Here is a 20976-nt window from a genome sequence, read left to right on the forward strand (position 1 = left end):
TCTCAGGGACCTGGAGTGGTGAGGACAGGAAGAGAAGGCCCTGAATAGTTTATTTGACACTGCTCACAGCTGTCGTGTGGGCTGCTGGTCCAAGTCTCCATAACGGAGAGCGAACGCAGTGTCAGACGGGCGTCACCAGCAGGAGACCACGGGAGGCTGGCCACGGGCCCTGCCTCAGACCCCTCGGACACGAGCCAGACACTGAAGGGGAAACATGGGTCACGGCCGAGCGTCGGGGAAGGATGGCCAGTGCCGAGCCCAGTGCGTGAGAGGCGGCCATGCTCGCCCCTTTCTGCATGGAAACCCAAGGCCGAGGCAGGACCACCGGCCACTGCGGGTCAGCCAGGACCAGACAACCCAGGCAGCCATCGCAGGTGAGCATGGCCCTGGGCAGGCACGTCCCTGTGGGGGCCCAACCTGGCCCTCCAGCAGCGGCCGGCGAGGGTGCACACCTGGGAGGACGAGGCCCCATGATACCGAGGCCAGGCATGGCGGGCAGAGCACAGCAGTGCCTGGAACTTGTCTACGAGATGCACGTCTGCTTAGAAAGACAGGAGGAGACCAGGCACCTTGCCTCTGCACCTCCTGGAAACAGTGGGGCCGTAGTGGGGTAACGCTGCCAGCACCTTGGCCCCGGGAGCGGTTCCCAGGCCCTGCCCCGACCCCCACCCAGACACTAGCTGGAACAGCCAAAGGCCTAGGCCTCACTCGTAGAGGGGTGCTGGGGTCACCCGGCTTGTGCTGCCCACGGGGTAGGGGCTTCTGCCCACGGCAGGCTCCGGGGCCCAGGCTCTGTCAGGCTGCTGGCCGCTGGGAGCACACTGTCCTCACAGCCTCGCCCCTGGCCTGTGTCGGGGACACCTGGTCCTGGTCAGCTATGCCGAGCAGCGGTGGGTGGGCGGGTCCCCACTGGGCATCTGTTGCCAGGCGGTGGGAAGTGGAGCCAGGGGCGAGTCCAGGCAAGTCCAGAGGCCTTGTGGGCAGCGCGTGCCCTCGTGCCAGCCTCCACGGCGCCGTGAGGAGCTGTCAGACGTTGCTGACCCGGGCGTCCACCGAGGGGACGGCCATGGGGCCCGTGTCCCTATCCAAGGGCCTGTCGCGCCTGACGTAGCGTGGCTTCCGCACTGAAACGGGGGGAGGACGGGGGGTCAGTGGGGCCTGGGACGCCAGGGACAGCCCTCACCTGAGCACTCAGCCGGCGGGGAGCCGCCACAGGGAGGCGGCTGCTGAGCGCCCGCCGGCGAGCCGAGTGGCTACAGATGGGAGGTTTCGTCACGGATGTGCCTGAACCTCGCGCCCTGCCACCCGGGCAGGGCCTGGCATGCCAAAGAGTGGGTCACATGGTGCACTGCAGGGCCAGGTGGGGGCCCCACAATGTGTGTCCACGTCCTAAGCCCCAGAACCTGCCCAAGTGAGCTCACTTGGGAAAAGGGTCTTTGCAGATGTGACTGAGGGGAAGATCTCAAGATGAGATCCTGCTGGATAATCTGGGGGCCCCTAAACCCAGCGACCTGTGTCCTCGTAAGAAGGAGGAGACACAGAGGGGAGAAGCCCCGTGAAGATGGGGGCAGCGGCTGGAGAAACGAGGCCACAGCCCAGGGACGCCGGGAGCCACCAAGGCCTTGGCCGGGAGCGGCAGGAAGGGCCGTGCCCTGGAGCCTCAGAGGGGGCCCCCATCCCACCTCCGTTTCTGGCTCTGGACTCCTGAGCTGAGGGCATGCGTGTCTGTTGTTCCAGGCCACCCAGCCTGTGGTCGTTTGACATGGGGGCCCAAGAAGATGCATGCAGGAAACTCAGATGCCGTAGTCTACTGCCGAGAAATCACAGACCAGCATCCTACAGAGCAGGGTGCACCTAGCCCTCGCCAGGTGCCCTCCCTGTTGCAGAGAGGGGCGTCCTCTCCCGTTCCCACTTCAGACCTACCCCGAGTGATAACAACTCCCACTGGGGAGACCCAGGAAGGCGCTCTGTGGCCTGTGGCTGTCACCTCTCCGCTCACCGTGTCATGTGCCCACACCACCTGGAGCCGTCTGAGGCAGGACACGCCTCACCCCGCGAACCTGAAGCACCAGCCACACAGGAGGGGCCACAGGAGGAATGGACTAGGCCCCTCGCTGGAGACTCTCCTCTCCAGCAGACCCAACATCTCAGAAAAGAGCGAGAAAACGTGCAAAAGTTACAGCTAAGGGGGCTCAGCCGGCACCCTGAACAGCCAGGGGGTTCAGCTGGCACCCGGAACAGCTGGGGGCCACCGGTCACTGAGCGCCCGGCTGTCCTTGCAGGGCAGCTGGTCCTGCAGACGGGTGGCATTTTGAAATTCTCGCCCAGACAGCAGACCCGGCAGGCAAGGAGCAGTGAAGCTGACGTACCTGAGGCCGGTGGCGGGGCGATCATGGCGGCCTTGGGTAAGGGAAAAGGCACAGTCAGGCCTGCAGGCACCCACGCGGGCAAGTGACGCGGGGGGTGCCAGCCCACCCAGGCCACTTACAGTTTCACCAGGCTGCAAGGCCGGGGCTGTGGGGAAGAGCACACATGTCACTGGGAGACCTGGGGTGGGGACCCGGGGCCTGTGCGGTTCTCTCCAGGCTCAGCCCTGTCCCACCTCTGCACCTTTGCCAGTGGTACCCTCGGCCTGGACGCCTGCCTGGCCACCGCTCCCAGTGGGACCCGGGTGGCAGCCCCTCGCCAGGCTCCACCTTTCCGCCCTTGGCAGAGTGGACACGTCAGTCCTCGAGTGTGTCTCCCCAGGCCCCCGGTGCCCCCAGAACTGAGCGCCCGGCCCCTCCCGGCTTCCCAGGTGCCTCGGGGAGAACACCCCGCCCCCACCGGAGATGTCACCATGCTCCCCTGCCCGCCCTGGCCTCTCCCTGGGCTGTGGCTCCTGAGGCTGCCCAAGCCCAGCTCTGGAGACACGGAGTGAGCCCCCTGCGCCGCACACACATGGGACTCCTGTGCCCAGCACTGCAGCAGGCTCCCCCACGTGACTCCGAATGCCCTGTTCTGACTGGCAGCGTGACCAGCCCACCTCAGGACCACAGGGCTGCATCGGCCCCACTGAGGTGCCCAGCGCTGACTGCCCACTGGCACTGTCCACTGAGGGATCAGGTTCATGGGCTGGACCACCTGCCTGGCACAGCAGGAGTGACACCTGTCTCTTCGGGAGAGGCAGAGCCGGCACCCAGGCCCGGGGTCAGCTGGGTTGGCCTGGCTGCTCCCAATCCCAGCGGGGCAGGGATGCCACCTCACTCGCCCCCTCAGCACCCCGCCGCGGCCACTCAAGGTGCAAGTTCACCCAGGGCCCTTCCCGCAGAGACCCCACGAAGTCCGCATGAGAGCGTTCCTGGGGAGTGACCGCCCCTCATCTCAGACCCGAGATCCGTGTGACGAGCCAGCCCCCTGCTGTGTTCTCGAAGCTTCGTGGCTGGACACCCTGCATCTGGGCCACCTCCAGCTCGGCTCCCTCTGTGCCCTGGCATGGGGCGCTGGGCAGGGTGGCCACAGTGGCCCGAGGAGGTACCTTTGTCTGTTCCGTGGCACAGCCAGGCCAGCGTGCTGGTGCGCTTCAGGTAGAAGAACGTGGCCACGGTGAGGATGAGGCCGGAGCTGACAAGGAAGGTCCCCAGGAAGAGCGAGGCTGCCACTCCGGGGCCCCCTGCAAGCAAGGGCGGCGCTGCGGAACACGAGGCCGGGGACGCTGGCCGCGCGGTCTGGGGGCACTGCCCGACCTCTCCAGGAAGGTGGGACATGGAGCAGGCCCCCCGCCTCGCTCCTCCAGACGGAGCCGAGGCCCTGAACGAGAGGCAGGGCTTCTCACTGCTACTCTGCCTCTTGGGAGCTTGTGTGCTGTCACCTCCAGTGTCCCTCCCAGAGCCACGACGCCCTCCCACCTGTATGGGGTCGGGTCAGGCTTGCGGGCTGAAGGCCGAGGGCTCTGGCTGGCAGGGACCCGTCAGATGTGAGGAGGTGACTTCCTGATCCGAACGGGGATGTGTTCCAGCCCCTAAGGTGCCCTCCACAGCCAGATGCCCGGCCTCCATCCCTCTGCGCCCCATCACAGGAGGGCGGCCGTCTGCCTCGACCCGGCCTAGACCCTGGCCCTGGCGGCCCCTGGTCCAGGTCAGCGCCACGCCCCTGCCGCTGGTCCCGTGAGGCTCAGAACATCTGAGCCCTCGATCCAGGTCCAGCACGCCCTGTGAGGAAGGACCGGGGTCTGGGGGACACGACCCGCCAACTCAGTCACCTCAGAGGGTGTGGGTGTTACCTGGGGCAGGTCCCTGACTGTGGCCCCAGTGGCCTGGGCACCGCGCCCCACAGCACGGTGGGCACATGTGGGAGCACAGGACACCTGGCAGACAGCAGGCCCGGCGCGAGGCGTCTGGGTGTCCGCCCTCTGGGGCCAGGAGCGGGTGGCAGGGTTCGCAGGCTCCCCCAAGCCCTACGTCCTAGAAGAGCCAGTGGGGATGGGGCGGGGGGACCTCAGGGGCCCTCGGGAGACCGAGGGCTCAGTGGGCAGAAGCGAGGCATAGGCTCCCACCGAGAACCACTCAGTGGCTCCAGGGAGGGCCGTGACGAAGGCCTCCCGCCCAGGCTGCCGGCTCTCCACTGGCCCGCTCTGTGACCCGGGCTGGGTCCCCGAACCTCAGGGCTCTGGTGGCGTCGGACCGGACTATGGACACGGACTGGCTCTGGTCTGGCGAGCCAGGAGACTTACCGGAACTCGGCCGCCCGGGCGTCCCTGCGCTCCTGTTCGCCGGGGACTGCGCACCCCGGCCAGCGACTGTGGGGGCAATGCTGTCAGAGCTGCCAGTTCCGGGGACGGCCCAGACCCATGGGGAGCGGGGGGTGTCCTGGACCATGAGTGGGGACCCCATGAGGACCCCCGGGGAGCTGGAGACACCGCCCAAAGTGGAATTGCGGGCCAGAAATGGGAAGGGAGGTGACCGTGGAGGTGGAGTGGCTGTCACCCCACAGCTGTCCTGAATGGACAGGAGACTCAGGGACATGGGTCCTGGGGGAGTGGGCCACCCGCTGCCCTGGGAATAAGAAAAGCGTCCCCCACCAGGTCCTCCAGAACTCGGAGACGTGGACCCTCCGTGAGAAGCAGGCCGGCGGGCGTGGAGGGGTGGGGGCGTGGGGTGAAGGGGCCGCGACGCCCGGCTTCTGCACTCAGAGCCCCTGTGCGTCCCATTCCTGCAGCGCACACAGCGGACGCTCCCATCCTCGTCCCAGCGCCCGTAGCACCCTGTCGGGGGAGGCGGCGGGAGGCCCAACGCGGCACAGGGCAAGCCCACCCGCCCAGCTCGCATCTCCCAGGGCAGGCCCCATTCTGAGCCGGCCAAACAGCCCAACCGGAAGCTGGGACGCAGTGACACCCGGTTTCAGGAGAAGAGCAGGCTCGCAGGAAGCTCACCGAGCCCCACGTGCTCATCTCGGAACACACATCAGGGGCCGGGGCGGGACCTGGAGCAGACACAGGCCCCGGGGCCACATGCCCCTGGGCCGCACGCTCCGGGCAGGGCCAGAGGCCAGGCGCTCTGCCACCTGCCACCGGGGCCTGGACTTCTCCGCCCACCCCACGGCCAGCAGCGCTTCCTCTAGCCCAGGTGTGACCTTTGGTTTCTGTTGGCCCTGCACTCTCCCCGGGGGTCCCACACTGTCACTGCCACCAGCAGCGCCACCCCTGCCCACCCCCTCCCCCGGCCGGAGGCCCAGAGAGCTGCCCACCCCGGAGCTGGGAGCAGGCGGCCAGCAGTTTGCAGACGTTCCACGCTGCCAGCTGCTCCAAGGGCGGGCAGCGTGTCTCCGCCCCTTCCTGTTCCCTGACCCCGACACGGCATGGAGGCTGAGTGAACGCACACCGTGCCGCGGGCTGACGGCCAGTGTGGGCCCTGGGCAGGTCTGGGCACGAGCCGAGGCCCGCAGGCCCTTCATGATGAATTTTGCCAGCATTCGATCTACATGAATGGGTCGGTGTGAGGAGGGCCTTTCCGCAGTGGCACCGAGTGACGGCCTGAGGAGCAGCATGGGCACAGCGGAGACTAGCGTGAGATCCCATGATGCTGTAGGAAAGGCCCAGCCACAGGGGCCCAGCACGGGGCCCAGCACGGGGCCTCACGCAGTGTCAGAAACTGGTCCTTGCTTCTTGGGACGACGGGGCTTCTCCTCTAACTACGGGCTGTCACCTCCCTTGGTGTTCCTGGGCAGGGGCGGGCCACGGGGGGCACACGGCGGCTCCTGGCACCAACAGAGCTGTGTGGTGTGCAGGGGCCGGGCGCAGCTGGCTAGACAGCAGGGCCCGCGACAGGGCAGGCCTGAGGGGCTGAGGCGGACTGGCCGAGGCCCCTGGGAAAACCGCCTGGCCCCCCGCCAGCAGGTTTGCAGCGTACCAGGGCGGTGGGGACAGTCACCCCCTGGCAGGGTCGGGAACCGCAGAGTGTGTGGGGACCTTGAGCACAGAGGGTCACCCAGACCTATACGCACTGCGGGCGAGGTCTGAAGGCGCATCCTGGGCCTCCCGCCTCAAGGCCTTTAGTCTCAGGTTCCCTGTGAAAGGCCTGGGGCCACCCCGCCTGCCACACTCGCACGGTGATTGAGTGGGTTGGGCCAGGTCGACTTCGAAAGCAAATGAATCTCGCTGTGGCAGAGGGGGGTGACTGCAGACAGGTAAGTCACGCTTCGCTAGGAACCAATAGCCGTCTGGACAGCAGGCGAGTTCTGCCCACGTCTCAGAGGCTTATCTGCCCATGAACTGCCCCTCCCTCTCCCCTCCCCCAGCTCCCGGACCCCCTGCAGCGTCCCTCCTGGGGGGCCTGCATGCTCCTTGCTCACAACAGGTGGGTGTGGTGAGCTCCAGAGCATGCGCCAGCGGCCGTTCTGGTAACCAAGGCTGGCCTCGGTCAACGCACGCCTAAGTGCTTACCTGGGCCACACAGGCTTGTGCCCGCGCAGGTGGTGTTGACATCCAGCACGTCCACACAACACTCGGACTGCTGGCCCTAAAGGGGACACGGCAGTCAGCCTCCAGGCCCCGCAGCAGGCAGTGTGGCAGGACAGGCAGGCCAGGCCCAGGGTGGCGTCCACAGAGCAGGCCCCTGAGCGCTCGTCCCACACCCACAGCTCTAGCCTCTGCTAGTCAGTGTGGGGTGACTGTCCCCTGCTTACCAAGGCTAAGTGAGGACACATGGCCATACCGCATGGCCACTCCCTGGGACAGAGCTTGATGACTGGATACACAACCATTCTCCAGCACCCAGACCCCCAAAAGCCATGAAAGAGAAGCCGTTGGGAGCCCCTGGGGGGCAGGCTGGCAGGGCGGGGCGCAGTCCTTGGGCCCGTCCTGGCCCACGGGTACTCTATGGTTCACGCGGTCACCCCTCCGCCGCCAACCTGGCCATCACTGCAGGCCTGGCCTGGGATGTGGCAGGGCTGCGCCATCCCTCCGTGTGGGGCTGGAGCCTGGAGCAGGACCACAAGTGGGCAGGAGTCATTTCAACCCAAGAAATTATGTGTATTTGCTGTCATTTGCCAGATGGTAACTTGGAAAACTAAGCAATGAAAGCTGCTGAGTCCTACTGCCCATCCCAGACTCCCATGGAAAAGAGACAGGTTTTCTAGATGTGGTAACACGTGGAGATAAACGCAGGCCCTTGGCCTCCACGGTTCGGGCCTGGGCGGCCAGCACGGGCATGTCTGCCCTACTTCGAGTGAAGCCCCTGCTCTGGGCCCAGTCACTCCACTGATGTCCTCTGCATTCCCACGGACACCCCTCCCTCGGGGGTCTCCAGCCTGGTTCCCGCAGAGGATGTGCCTGGCCCAGGGCAGTGCCTCAGGGGACGAGCTGGGGCCTGCTTGCCCACGTGCAGGACGGGGTACTGTGGGGTGTGGGGGCGCTGAGTGCCAGCCTCCATGTGCTAGACGGGCCGCGATGGGGTTTCTGGGGGCTCTCGGCTCGGTGTGTCCATCACAGCTGATCGTCTGTTCCTTGTGCCCGGAACACAGGGAACAGGGAGGGGCATCTAAGGGGCGACTGAGGAGTGTCCTCACAGCTATGGTGGGGTGGGGGGCTGAGGGCTGGCTCACAGCCAGGGCCAAGCTGCCCCGCCCCACCCCACCCAACCCTGGCAGAGGCAGGGCGGCGGGAAGGTTCCTCTCGGCCCAGGTGACGTGCGGCCGGGCATGTGTGGGCACAGCCAGGCTTCCCCCAAGACCACAGCTCTGCACACCCGTGTCACGGGCCTGGGAGAGCCAGGAAGCCTGGCCGCGGGGACCCAGCCGATGCCACTGCTCGCCTGCAGTGAGCAGGCCCCCTTCACCCCGGCTCTATGTAGTGCCTGCGGGGGCCACCCTGCCGAGACCCTATTCCAGCCACAGGTCCAGTCTGGCAGAGATGGAAGGTTCTAGCTGGCAGAACAAGCAGAAACAAGAGGTGGGGCCTCAAGTTTGCTGCCCTCCGACCCTGACGGTGGGCGCGGTCAGTGTCCCTGAGAGCCTGCAGGGAGCAGGCCCCCTTCACCCCGGCTCTATGCAGTGCCTGCGGGGGCCACCCTGCCGAGACCCTATTCCAGCCACAGGTCCAGTCTGGCAGAGATGGAAGGTTCTAGCTGGCAGAACAAGCAGAAACAAGAGGTGGGGCCTCAAGTTTGCTGCCCTCCGACCCTGACGGTGGGCGCGGTCAGTGTCCCTGGGGCCAGGACCGCTAACGGTCAGAGGGTGAGACCCTGGGGTGAAGGCCCCCAGCCTGGGCGAGGGTCTGGGGCAGGGCTCTGCGGGGACACCTACCGCACTCGCTGAGGACCTGCTGGCGACTTCCAGCAGGAGGCCTGCCAGCAGGACGGCCCGCTGCAGCGCCATGGCCCGCACGCACGCAGCGTCTGCAACAGAGAGGGGCGCTGTGCCGCGCAGTCCACCCCCTGGGCGCCCGGCCGGCCACAGCGGACGGTTACCTGGCCCTCCAGGATGCGCTGGCAGTCAGCGTTCAGGGCGGGTCAGCTGGTCCAGGTGTCTCAGGCCGCGTCCCGCTGCTCCCAGGCCTGCGAATCAAGGTATGGGTGAGGCCCGCTGCCTGCCACTGCGCAGCCCAACCAGGCCAGAGCCGCGGCCCCTGCTGCTCCAGCCCCCAGCAGGGGACCGGAGGGGCCGTGGCCAGCCATCTGGGTCTGGGCCCTGGACGGCCTCGTTCCTTCGTCTGGCAGCTTTAGCTGTCCACCAGCCACTTCCTGGTTGGACTGAGCAGAAGGGGGTGGGTGAGCCATTTCTATCCACAAGTTCAGATGTGGCTAGGCTGCCTGTCACCTCCTTCTGTTCTAGCAAAACCCTAATTTGCATCTCGAGCTTCTTCACCCTGAGATGGACCACTTATGTGGTGAGGGTGCCTCTGGGGCAGACACAGGCCAGCTGGGGACCCTTAATGTTACAGGTTTCTGCTGCTCACGCCACCTGTGTCACAGAAGAGGGCATGAAAGACATCCACTTGAAACGATGAAAGCCGGTGTCTAACCCCAAGACACAGGACCGTGCTGGAGCAGAGAGACTTCTGCGGGGAGATGGATAAGAGCACAGACTGCCAAAATGGAGCCCCGTGAGGTGAGTGACCTTCCGAACACTGAAACGTATGACTGCCCGTGTGACTTGGGGCCACACCTACCTGCGAGTGAGGCGGGGGGCCCTCTGACCTACACGGCCCCTCAAGTAGACCGTTAAACACGTTTAATGAATTTCTGTTACCTCGCAAGGGAGTAACCATAGCTACAATCAGTCCCAAACACAGCTACAGAACTATGTTGACATGTACAAGTCACCTTTAAGATCCCTCGCTCGACAAAACCACCTGCGGGGGCGAGGCCATGCCTGTGCGGGCAGTTTCAGGTTCCTGGGAACTGCCCCTGCTCCGCTCCTGGGTGGGGGTGAGGGACTGCTCCCTTAAATAGCCCAGGGACCAAGAGCTCCCACCTGGTGGTCATGGGGAGCACCACTGCCCAGGCAGCCTCCCCAAGCAGGGACAGGGAAAGGCTGGGGTAACACTCCTGAGCGAGCAGGGTGAGGACATGGGCTGGGGGTCTGCCTGTCCTTCACCGCCTGCTTTATGCCGGGCTTGGTCTAGTGCTGACCGGGAGACGGAAGCCCTGCCAGGCGCCCCATTAAGGACGCATGCCTCCCCAAGGCACTCCCTCCTTTCTATGACGTGAAGCCCCACTAGCCAGAACTGGTGGTGCACATGCTCTGAGCCTTCCCTACAGGGTGTGACTGAACCCCGCTTCCTTTGGTCCGTATAACCTTGCCCAGCGGAAACCGCCTCCCCCCGGCATCCTGGGAAAGTCCAGAAGCCACAGGCTCTTCTGCTCGCTCTCTGGCAAGCAGGTCCCCTGGGTCACGTAAGTCACAAAACACCACTGCAATTGAGAAATCAAAGTCAGGACTCCCACCCACTCTCAGCTGCCGTCGGTCGAGTTGCGGGGCGAGATTCACAGGGAGCTGCAGCCTCACGGTGCGACCCAGGAGTTCGGTGCCTCCACCGCCCCCGCCACCTCCACCACCTGCGCCGCCTGCAGTGTCTGCACCGCTGTCTACACTGCTCGCACGGCCTCCTCCATCATCGTCCACACAGCCCTCGCCGCGCCCTCTCGACCCCTGGCCCAGGCCTGCTGCAGAGTCTGCGTTTTCTGGTCCGTGGCCACTCAGCACGTGCACGTCGCGTCTGTCCCCCAAGTCTGCACAGCACTCTAGAGTCCTCCGTCCTCAGCTGCAGTGTGGCTGGACGTCCCCACGTGTGAGGACACTCGAGACCCCCTTACCCGTGCCCTCTGACGGGCAGACCTGGTGCCAGGGAGGCCGGCGCGGCGGGCACTGTCGTACACGCCCTGGTGTGGACGTGCGTCTTCGCTGCCCTCAGTAAACAGCGAGCTTGGGATGACCAGAGAAGGCAGGCGCGCCAACCGGTCCGAACCCGCCGCTGTCCGCCACAGTGCTCGCGCCGTGTGGTCCCCCAGCCGAGAAACTTCAGGTCACGCGTCCCCTTTAACATTATTTTATTAGCTCCTTCCATCTTTAGAGCATTCCCCAAAGAACAAGCCCATTAACAACCGATCCTCCGAGGTCTGTCCTCCCACGAAAGCTCACGTCCCCAGGCTGACGGGGGAGCTGGGCCGGCGCCTACACACCGCTGCAGGGGCTCCAGGTGACCCGCACAGTCACGCATCCTGCCCTGCCTGCAATGCCTGCTGTCACCCATTTTAAAGAGGGAGCAGGCTTGCACGAGGCCCCCCAGAAGGCGGTGGCGGGGTGACGGGGGAGGGCTGGGCCAGGCCTCTGAGTCCAGAGCCTCTCCTGACGCACCGCACTAACCTGCTGTCTGAGGAGCTTCGACAGGACCTGAGGAAGACCGCTTGCTGTTCGTTTGTTTTACAATGTTCCTCTAACACATTTAGCAGGTCTGGCCAAGTATGGTGCAATGCTACAGGAAGTCGAACGAATAAAAGCTTCCAAGATTAAAAAAAAAAAAGATAATACACCTTTAACTGTTTGAAACGACTACTGACTACAGTAAAAATAACTGTCACAGAATTTTCTAGCATACATAGAAGTAAAATATATGCCAAAAGCACTAGGAGCGGGCGGTGCCTAAGGACCCGCTGCATACGGCCCTCACGTTTTTGTGAGGTACAAGAATATTTTTAAGGTAGACTATAAGTTAAACATGCATATTTAATCTCTAGAGGAACCACTAAAAAATAACAAAAAGGAAGAACTAAAAAGTCAGCAGAAGAAATAAAATGGAATTTTAAAAAACCTGATTTACCTAAAATAAAGGGAGGAAAGGAGGAACAGAGAAACAGATGGGGAAAAAAATCAAAAGTCAAGATGGTAGATTTAAATCCGAATACTCCGATAGCTGCAGTGAATGTGAACGGACTTAATAGTCCAACTAAACAGCAGAGACCGGAAAAATCCTAGAGATTGGCATGAGAGACGTCCCCTTGAAACAACAGTAAGCTGAACACCTAAAACTCAGCAAAAACTCCCAAACCGCACACCGGCCCGTCTGCGCCTAAGCGCTACCGCAGGCCAGAACCCGAGCGGCTGCCTCTCCCAGCCCAGCTCCCCGCGGGAGGAGGGCGAGGGGAGAAGGGGCGGGAGTTCCCTGAGCAGCCCTGCCACTCATCGGGGCAGGAAGCAGAGAAGCGGGACAGGACAGCAGAAGAACAGCTGAATTTTACCGGCCGCGGCCGCAAAACCGAGGCTGAGCCGCAGCCCCCAACTCCCAGCCCAGAGGGCCCCTGCCCCCATACCCTCTGAGACCAATCACTGCGGAGCCCCAGGGGAATCTGAGCGAACGCTGCTGAGCCTGTCGCTGACTCTGACAGGGACTGAGACTGAGGGTAGCGAATGGGATTGACTACAAGAAAAATTAAAAAGCATTATTAAGACTTTATATAAAGCAGGGATCCAAGAGGCTTAGACGCCACCTACTGGAAACCAAAAGAAAACGCCTTCTTTGCGACAGGCTGAAGAGAAACCTTTATATAATAAATGTTCTTTCTGGAAGAACAACAGAATACACTTCCAATAATGCCCAGGCGGAGAAATAGTCCACTAAACATCATGGACAACCAAGGTGACAAGGCATCTCGGAAAGAAAGAGAAAAATCTCCAGAAAATAAACTTACAGACATAGAAATATGCGACTTAAGTGACAGAATTCAGGATGATACTTCTGAAAAAAAAACTCAGTGAGATCCAAAACAACTCAAATCAACAATTTCAGGAATTGAAAAAACCACTAGATGAGAAGAATGAGTTCTTTAGCAAGGACATTGAAACCCTCCAGAAGAACCGAACAGACATTCTAGAGATGAAGAACACACTGCAAGAGCTGACAAATGAAATGACAAGCTTGGGAAATAGAGTTGACCAAGTGGAGGAAAGGGTCAGTGATATCGAAGACGGAAACCCAGAAATAAATCAGAAGGAAGAACAGAGAAACCGAAGAATGAAAAATAATGAAAGAAATACAAGAACTAGCTGATGCCATCAGGAGAGGAAACAGAAGAATAATGGGACTTCTCGAAGGGGAGGAAAAGGAGCAGGGACTAGAAAGCTTTTTCAGACAAACAGCTGACGAGAATTTCCCAAATCTAAGGAATGAGCTGGAGCTTGGAATTCGAGAAGTCAATAGAACACCCAATTTTCTCAACCCAAAAAGGCCTTCACCAAGACACATCATCAACAACAAAGACAGAATTCTCAGGGCAGCCAGGAAAAAGACGACAGTGACCTACAAAGGAAAACCCATTAGATTATCGTCGGACTTCTCAACACAAACCTTACAAGCCAGAAAGGAGTGGAATCAAATATTCAAACTATTAAACAAAAGGAACTACCAGCCCAAAATCATGTATCCAGCTAAGCTCTCCTTTACATATGAAGGAGAAATAAAGACCTTTCCAGACATATAAACGGTAGAGACCAACATCACTAGTCATTAAGAAAATGCAAATGCACTGCTTGGAATCCATAGCGATGACTATTACAGAAACACACACGCACGCACACACGCACACGCACGCGCGCAGAGACAGGCGTTCGGGAGAACGTGGAGGGACTGCAACCCTCGTCTGTTGCTGGAAGGCACGCACAGAGGTGCGGCCGCAGTCGAAAGCCACTGTAAAAAATGGTATGGTGGTTTCTCAAAAACTTAAACACAGAATTACTCTGACCCAGCAATTCTACTTTTGGGCATATACCCAGGAGAGCTGAAAACAGGGTCTTAGATATTTACGCATCTATGTTCACAGCAGCATTAATTACAATGGCTGAAACGCGGAAGCGACCGTGTCCATTGACTGACAGATGAATAAACAAGATGTGGCATGTACATCCAGTGGAATATTATTTAGCTTTAAAAAGAAAATTCTGATACATGTTACACCATGGATGAACCCTGAAGACATTATACTGAGCGAAATAAGCCACACGGAAAAGGTCAAGTACTGCATGATGCCACTTGCGAGGTCTCTAAAAACTCATAGAGACAGAAAATAGTTTGGTGGTTACGGGCGGGAGGGGCAGGAGCGGGCAGGGTAGAATGGGGAGTTAGCATTTAAGGGGGACGGAGTTTTAGTTTAGGGAGATCAGAAACTTCTGGAGATGAATGACGGCGATAGCTGCACACCGCTGTAAACATACTTAATGCCACTAAGACTCACACTTATATGTGGTTAAAGTGAAACCTGTGTTATGCATACTTTACAATAAAAACAATTTTGAAAAAATAAAATCACATAATACATATAAACTTACTGTCTCAATAAATGTTCTTATAGTTATAAAAAAACAAGTAGAGCTTGTCAGATCAGATAAAAAGACTCAGCGATTAGTTCTTTATAAGAAACGAGCTTCACCTATAAAGATGTGGCCGGCCGGGAGGCGCAGGTGAGGCAGTGCCCGCCACGCTGCGCGTGAGAACGCTCCCGCACAGACAGCGACAGCGGGCAGAGGGTTCGCGAAGAGCACTGCCTTCGATGAAAGGCAGCGTGCACGACGCTAACGGGGGGCCATCGGGAAGATGAATCAATCTTAAGGGTGTATGCACTTGATAAAAAGGCCTCCAAATACATGAAGAATAAATTGGCAAAACTGAAAAGGAAAAGACAAACCCACGGCCGTGGCTGGAGCCTTTAATATCCTTCTTTCAATAACTGATTGAACAATGCACAAAAAATTAGTAATGACATGAAAAGGTTGGGCACTATTATCAACTAACTCAACTGATAATTATAGAACATGACACTCGACAAAAGTGGAATACACGTTTTCTTTAAAATAATTAATGATGAATTCCAAAGGTTCAAAATCATTCAGAGTATAGTCTCTGACTGTAATGGAATTATATTAGAAATCAATAACAGAAGCTATTTAGAAAACCTCCGAATATTTGGTAATTAAACAATGGACTTCTTAAATAACTCATGGATCAAACAAAGGAAAATTTAAAATATTTTTAACAGAAAGGTAACAAAGTGCAACATACCAGATTTTGTGTAAGAAGCTAAAAGAATGCTCAGAAGGAAATGTATAGTTTTAAATGCCTATGTAAGAAGACAAGTGTAAAATCATCGACTATGCTTCCAGAAAAGAGCAAATTAAACCCAAACTAGGAAACAGTAAAAATAAGAGTGGGAATGAATGAAGTAGAAAATGGACAAAAATTAGAGATTATAAGCAAAGTCAAAAGTTGGGCCTTTGAAAAGATAAATAAAATTGATAAACATCTGGCAGAAATAGTCAATAAAAAAGCCAACACAAAGGATCTGGATCAGAAACGAAAGGAGAAGCTATCACCATAAATCCTACAAACATGGCGGGTGGTGGGTCAATATTACAAACAACTTTATGCCGACAGATGCAGCAACTCGGATGAAATGGTCAAGTTTATTTAAAGATACAAATTACCAAAAATGACACAGGATGAAGCAGAAAATCTGAATAGCCTTATATCCATTAAAGAAACTGAATTCCTAATTTTAAAACTTCTCAGAAAGAAAACGAAGACCCCAGATAGCTGCACTGGTGAAGTCTATCAGACATTTAAGGAAGGAATACTGATACTACGCACAGTCTTTCGGTAAGTAGAACGTGTCTCAATTCATTTATAAGGCCAGCAAGCGAGACTCAAAGATAGGTAGGCCAGGGTATAAGGACGTTACAAGGGAAAAGACAGTCTGAGATGCCTCATGAACACAGATTCAAAACTCTTCACAAAATGTCAGCAAACTGCATACAGTAAAATATAAAAAGGGATAGAATACAATCAAATGAGTTTTTTCCAAGAACACAAGACTGACTTGACATCCAAAAACCAGTCACTGTAATCCATCCCCTTAATAGCTTAAAGGAGAAAAAAATTATATGACCATTCAAGCAGATGCAAAACAAGCATCTGACAAAATGTCAAGCCCACTCATGGTTAAAAAAAAAATCTCTCAGCAAACTAAAAGCAGACGGAAATACACTTAACTCGATAAAAGACGTCTATAAAAAACCTACAGCCACCACCAGACTGACAGTGAACCGCTGCTCACTCCCCCTAAAGACTTCACCACTCTGCTCAACACTGTCTGTAGGTCCTGGTCAGTGTGACAACAAAACAAAAGCCACAAAGTTTAGAAAGAAGTGAAACTGCCTCTGCGTAGGTGGCATGATTGTTTACAAGAAAAGTCCTAAGAAATCTACAAAGAAAACAAAAATCCTACTACAATTTATAAGCAAATTTAACAATGTTCCAAGAATATAAAGTCAACATATAAAACCAATTGTTATTTCTATATACTAGCAACAAATAATTGGAAAATGAAACAAATAAATATCATTTACGATGGCATTCAAAACATAATTCGTTTGTGGGGACAAATTTAATTAAAAATGTGTAATTTTTGTACACTAAAAACTATAAAACACTGCTGGGAGAAATTCAAGATCCAAATAATGGAAAGACACTGACATAAGGTAAAACATATATATATATATATATAAAATAAGTGTACCTATTAATCCACGTCCATGGGTCAGAGGACTCAATTTTATTAAGATGCAAATTATCCCCAAATCGATCTAAGATTTACTGCAATCCCAATCAAAATTATAGCAGGCTTTTTTTTTTTTGAGGAACTGACAAGCCGAATCTAAAATTTATATGAAAATGCAAAGGGCCCAAAATAGACAAAGCAATTTTCAAAACAAGGACAGAGCAGAAGAGTTACTGTAAAGCCTGAAGTGAGCTGGCGATGGGAGAGCAGGCAGAGCAGACCCTCGAGAAAACAGTCAAACGACTTCTGACCACAAGCCAAAGCAATTCAACGGGGAAAAAGATTTTCAGCAAATAGGGTTAGGACAACTACTCACGTGGAACAAAATGGAGCCTAGACTCAAATCATATGAAAAGTCAATCAGAGATGGATCATGAAGGTTCATAGAAAACTGAACCTATGAAGTTTCTGGGAGAAAAATACAGGAGAATCTCTTCGTGACTTTCAGCTGGGGAAAGTCTTTTAGATAGAACACAGAAAGCACAAAACAATAAGTTGAACTTTGTCAATATTAAAGACTTCTGCTCATCAAAATACACCACTATGATGGATACGGGACTCTGCATTTGTTGAAACCCACAAAACTATATATACATCAGAAAGAGTAAACTTCCAGGTATGAAAAAGTCCCACATCAACCTGAGGGTCAAGTGCCTGAGGCTGGAATGCTGAATCCAGCTGAGCTACACACCTGTGACAGCAGTGCGCCGAGGCAGGTAGGGGAAGGGGCTGACTTCGCTCCCTCTGGGAAATGGTGCTTTGACTGGAAACTGTAAAATTAAAGACACAAATAAACATATATAAACACTGTACTCCAGCTGGTGAATCTGTTTCTCACAGGGGCACAGACACGATGGGCAATTCGAAAACTGCTTTATATGGACACTGGGGTTGGACCAGTACGAAAGTGGACCGCAGGTTGAGGGGCCCAGGTTCCCCTGTGGGCCTGGGTAGGTCCCAGACCACAGGTTAGACTCACAGCTGAACAGACGCGTGTCCCCTAGCTCTGTCTGCTGAGAGGACCTCGGCCGTGACCCCACCCCCACCCCAGCAGTGCCACACCCATGCCCGGACCACGGGCTCTAAGTGTCATTCTCCAACGGAAGACACCAGGGCTCCTGGGAGAAGTGGCTGGTCCCAGAGGCCAGGCAGGGACGTGGGATGAACCTGGAGCACCTGGTGGAAAGTCAGGAGTGCTCCACAAACAGGGCGGGGCACATCCCAGGGTCACGGGAGCCAAGCGCAAGGGCTCCCGATGGCCAAGGCCAGAGCGTGTGAGCCGCAGAATCAACAGTGCCCTCCCCATCACGTCGTGGTCTCTGCCAACAGCACGCACGCAGACGGACACACGTCAGCCGTCACGCAGTCGCCACGTGGAGAGAGGCCCAGACAGGATTCCAGGACAGGGGACCCCGGAGGCAGAGCTTCAGCCCACCCCCTGGGGGGCTGCCTCAGTGACTGGCTGTCAGAGAAGACGGGGGGCACAGGGCAAAGAGCATCCCTACAGGGGAGCTGCTGGCGACACCACCAGAACCAGGTGACCCAGGCCCACCTCTCATAACGTCGAGCGGACGGCAGGTACAGTGATACGTGACGAGAGGGCCACCTCACCTCTGGGGTGCGCTTTCCAAAACCCCACACCCCAGTGTCACCCCAAGAACACACGCCAGACGAGCCCCAAGTGACGGACACTGCACGAAACACCCGAGCAGTTTCGAAACAGTCAAGGCCGCGGAAAACAGGAGCGACTGAAACCGTCACAGGCCGGAGGGGACCAGGGAGACGGGGTGTCAGCGGGCTGGTCCGTCAGCATCTGGGGTTCAGGTGGGCTGCCCTGTCGCTCCCACCGCTGAGCACCGCCCGGAGGGCCGGCCGCTTTCTAAGTCAGCGAAGGGGGCCAGTGAGGACACGCGCTCGGGAGAAACGAACTCCTGAGGCCCGACGAACACGTGCTTCTCAACCTGAAAATCCTGTCACGCCGGAGAGAAAACAAATGCCACACACAATCTGACTGGCTGTAAAGGAAACGTCCCAGTCTGTCGCCATCCACGACACTCACTGCCCATGCTCTGTGGTCTCAGCACACCTGAGGGGTGTGGACCAGCTGTGGACCCCTGCAGCCTCCCGCTGGGTTCTGCGTGCTGGGACACCCCTCAAAGGCATCCTTTGTCTTGGGGATGCGAAGTTCTCAGTGCTATGGTGACCAGAGGTCCTTACAGCTTACCTTGGAGGACTGGGGTGATGTAAGGACTGGCCCGAGGGGCTTTGGGGTCCTGGTGATCACCCATCAAGACATCCTTTTGCTCTGCTTTAGCGAGGAATGTGTGGGGGCAGAGGAGGGGGTGTGCACATGCCAGAAAAGCAGCTTTCTGGATAATCCAGATTTCATTTCCTTCTACGGGCTTCTAAAGACAGTGTGGCCATTAAGATCCTGGCAGAACACAGGCTGCTGTGCGGTGACTCTTGGCCGGGGAGCGGGAACCGGAACAATCCAGCTGCGCTATTAACTTCTCCAGCCCAGGGCTCCTGGACCAGCCCCACGGGCCTCTCCCCGGGCCGCCGGTTAAAACCAAGAGCAAGACAAAGACCAGGTCTGCTGACCCCCAATACTGTAGGAAGACTAAGGACAACGCCACACAAAACATGGGCAAAGTTTGACACCTTCGAATTTGACAGAACGAGGCAGTTAAAAATTCAGTCACGTTTTTGTTTGTTTGCTTGTTTTTGTGGGAGAAGCTGCATTTGCCAAAATGCTACTCTTTGAAATGCAGTCAGAATCGTATCCAAACCACCTGGTCTCAAGCACACAAACTAAAACTTCTACTAAATTGTTACGGCGACAATACACAATCGCCTTGGTGAAAACTTACACTGAGACTAAACCTGGACTGTTACGTGGGGATAAACCGACTAACCTAAACCTGGAAACCTCAAGGGAAAAAGCCCGTCAGGTCACGGACAGTCCAGCGCGGCCCGACCTCACCCCGCGCGCCGCCCTAGGGGGGAGTCGGCACCCACCGTCCGGCCTGGCGCCCTCCGAAGGCCCGGGGACCGCGTGGCCTTCTAGGGCTTCGGGGCTCGAGGAGGGGCGTCCTAGGTCCAGTTACGGGGGCTCCCTTAGCTCATGACACCGGGGGAGGTTCGGCCGCCCCGGTACCCCGCGGACCTTTGTCCAGCTTCCGCGCCCTGCCCCCGCCGCCGCGGCCGAGACTGTCAGCCCAAGCGTCCGCGCCCCCCGGGGCCCATGGCCCGACCAACGGCCCAACCTCCTCGCTCCCGCCCCTCACTCACCGCGGCTCCCTCCGCGTTCCTCTTTCGTACCCCCCGCCCTCCAGGCGGTCCCGCCGCACTCCCTGGGACTTGTAGTCTCTCCGCTGCCGCAGCCCGGGTTCCAGGGCGCGCGACTCCCAGCGCAAAACTACAACTCCCAGCAGCGCCTGCGAGAGGCCGCTCTCGCCAGGTGCCTTTCGTCACAGGGTTCTCGCGAGGCTGTGGGAGGAGCGCGCGAAGCGATCTGGGAAGTGCAGTCTAGGGCGCCTCGGTCACGGCCTCCGGGCCCTGGACTATACTCCCCAGGATTCCTGGCGCCCGGACCGCCTCTGGGTTGCTAGGAGACCGCAGAGCCCCCGCCGGGGCGGGCCAGCAGGTGCGGGCATCCACAGGCCGCGTTCTGGATGGCGGGCGCATCCTCCCTGGGAAACCCGGGTGTCCGTACTTCACCCCACCTGCTGTCCGCATGTCGCTCCATCTGAGAGGGAGTTCCAGGGTCACTGGGGTTCGCCCCACGCCCCCCCGACCTCGTTAGCCAAGGCTGCGGCGAAATTAAGACCCCCAGGTCTGCCCGCCCAGGCGACGATGGCGTCGGAGGTCTTGTCTTTGGGTTTTAGGCGGGGACGGGAAGCTCCATTTCGCGGCTGAGGCGATTCTGGACGCTAACCATCTCTAGGTTCACTCGCGAAAGTGAGAACAAGTGTGACTTGCTTTATTGACACGGGCAACAGGGCCACGTGACAGGAGCATCTGCAGAGGACGCCACTGGCAAGCGCACAGACTAACCCATTTCAAAGCAGAAACTCCTCTGTGCCGTTAAAACACGTTTCCTAATTATGCTTTCTGCAAAATCTAGATTTCTTCCCTCGGGTTGAGCGGGGGCACTCAAGACCTTTCGGACCGCTGCCGCTGGCCCTCTGAATGGGAGGCCAGCAGTGTGTCCCAGGGGAGGGCTGGGCAGCAATGTTTACTCTGTGCTATTCCTGATGTGAAGCCCTAGGAAGAAATCTTCGTTCTTGAGCTGTCCTGCAGACCGCTCTGCCACTTCTGAGACCTCAGGCAGCTTTCTCCCTTGGTGGGTCAGGATCTTTCAACCTTCCTTGGGCACACAGAGCTGGCCGCCCCC

The 20976-nt window shown here is 57.5% G+C and overlaps 1 protein-coding gene across 20 annotated transcripts; it reads right to left on the bottom strand.

Moving 5' to 3' along the window:
• Positions 1–31: 31 nt before the first annotated feature.
• CUNH1orf159 (chromosome unknown C1orf159 homolog) lies at positions 32–19968 on the bottom strand. 20 transcript variants are annotated; one of them, XR_003045893.1, is made up of 13 exons: positions 19599–19864; positions 17272–17350; positions 11341–11474; positions 8943–9029; positions 8779–8870; positions 7162–7455; positions 6920–6995; positions 4712–5242; positions 3518–3652; positions 2489–2514; positions 2000–2400; positions 709–1124; positions 32–585 (listed from the first exon to the last, which is right to left on the bottom strand). XR_003045893.1 is itself a non-coding variant. In XM_025046078.1 (13 exons), the coding sequence occupies exons 6-13, from the start codon at positions 7237–7239 to the stop codon at positions 1082–1084; spliced, it is 1008 nt and encodes a 335-aa protein (XP_024901846.1). In that variant the 5' UTR covers positions 7240–7455; positions 8779–8870; positions 8943–9029; positions 11341–11474; positions 17272–17350; positions 19599–19864; the 3' UTR covers positions 32–1081. The 20 variants fall into 20 exon arrangements, 18 of the variants coding, with proteins under 18 accessions (XP_024901846.1, XP_024901619.1, XP_024901852.1 ...); XR_003045886.1 differs by having other exon boundaries at positions 32–201; positions 453–1124; XM_025046078.1 differs by having other exon boundaries at positions 32–1124; positions 4712–4777; positions 5060–5242.
• Positions 19969–20976: the final 1008 nt, after the last annotated feature.

Source organism: Pteropus alecto, unplaced genomic scaffold (assembly GCF_000325575.1).
Source record: "Pteropus alecto unplaced genomic scaffold, ASM32557v1 scaffold700, whole genome shotgun sequence".
Classification (NCBI taxonomy): domain Eukaryota; kingdom Metazoa; phylum Chordata; class Mammalia; order Chiroptera; family Pteropodidae; genus Pteropus; species Pteropus alecto.

Coding starts and splice junctions, on each gene's coding strand:
- CUNH1orf159 (XM_025045903.1), bottom strand. CDS start 7,239: ATGGTTGTGTATCCAGTCATCAAGCTCTGTCCCAGGGAGTGGCCATGC. Junction 6,996..7,161: donor TGTGTCCTCACTTAGCCTTG/GTAAGCAGGGGA, acceptor TGTCCCCTTTAG/GGCCAGCAGTCCGAGTGTTG. Junction 1,125..1,999: donor TGGTGTGGGCACATGACACG/GTGAGCGGAGAG, acceptor CCCCCGTTTCAG/TGCGGAAGCCACGCTACGTC.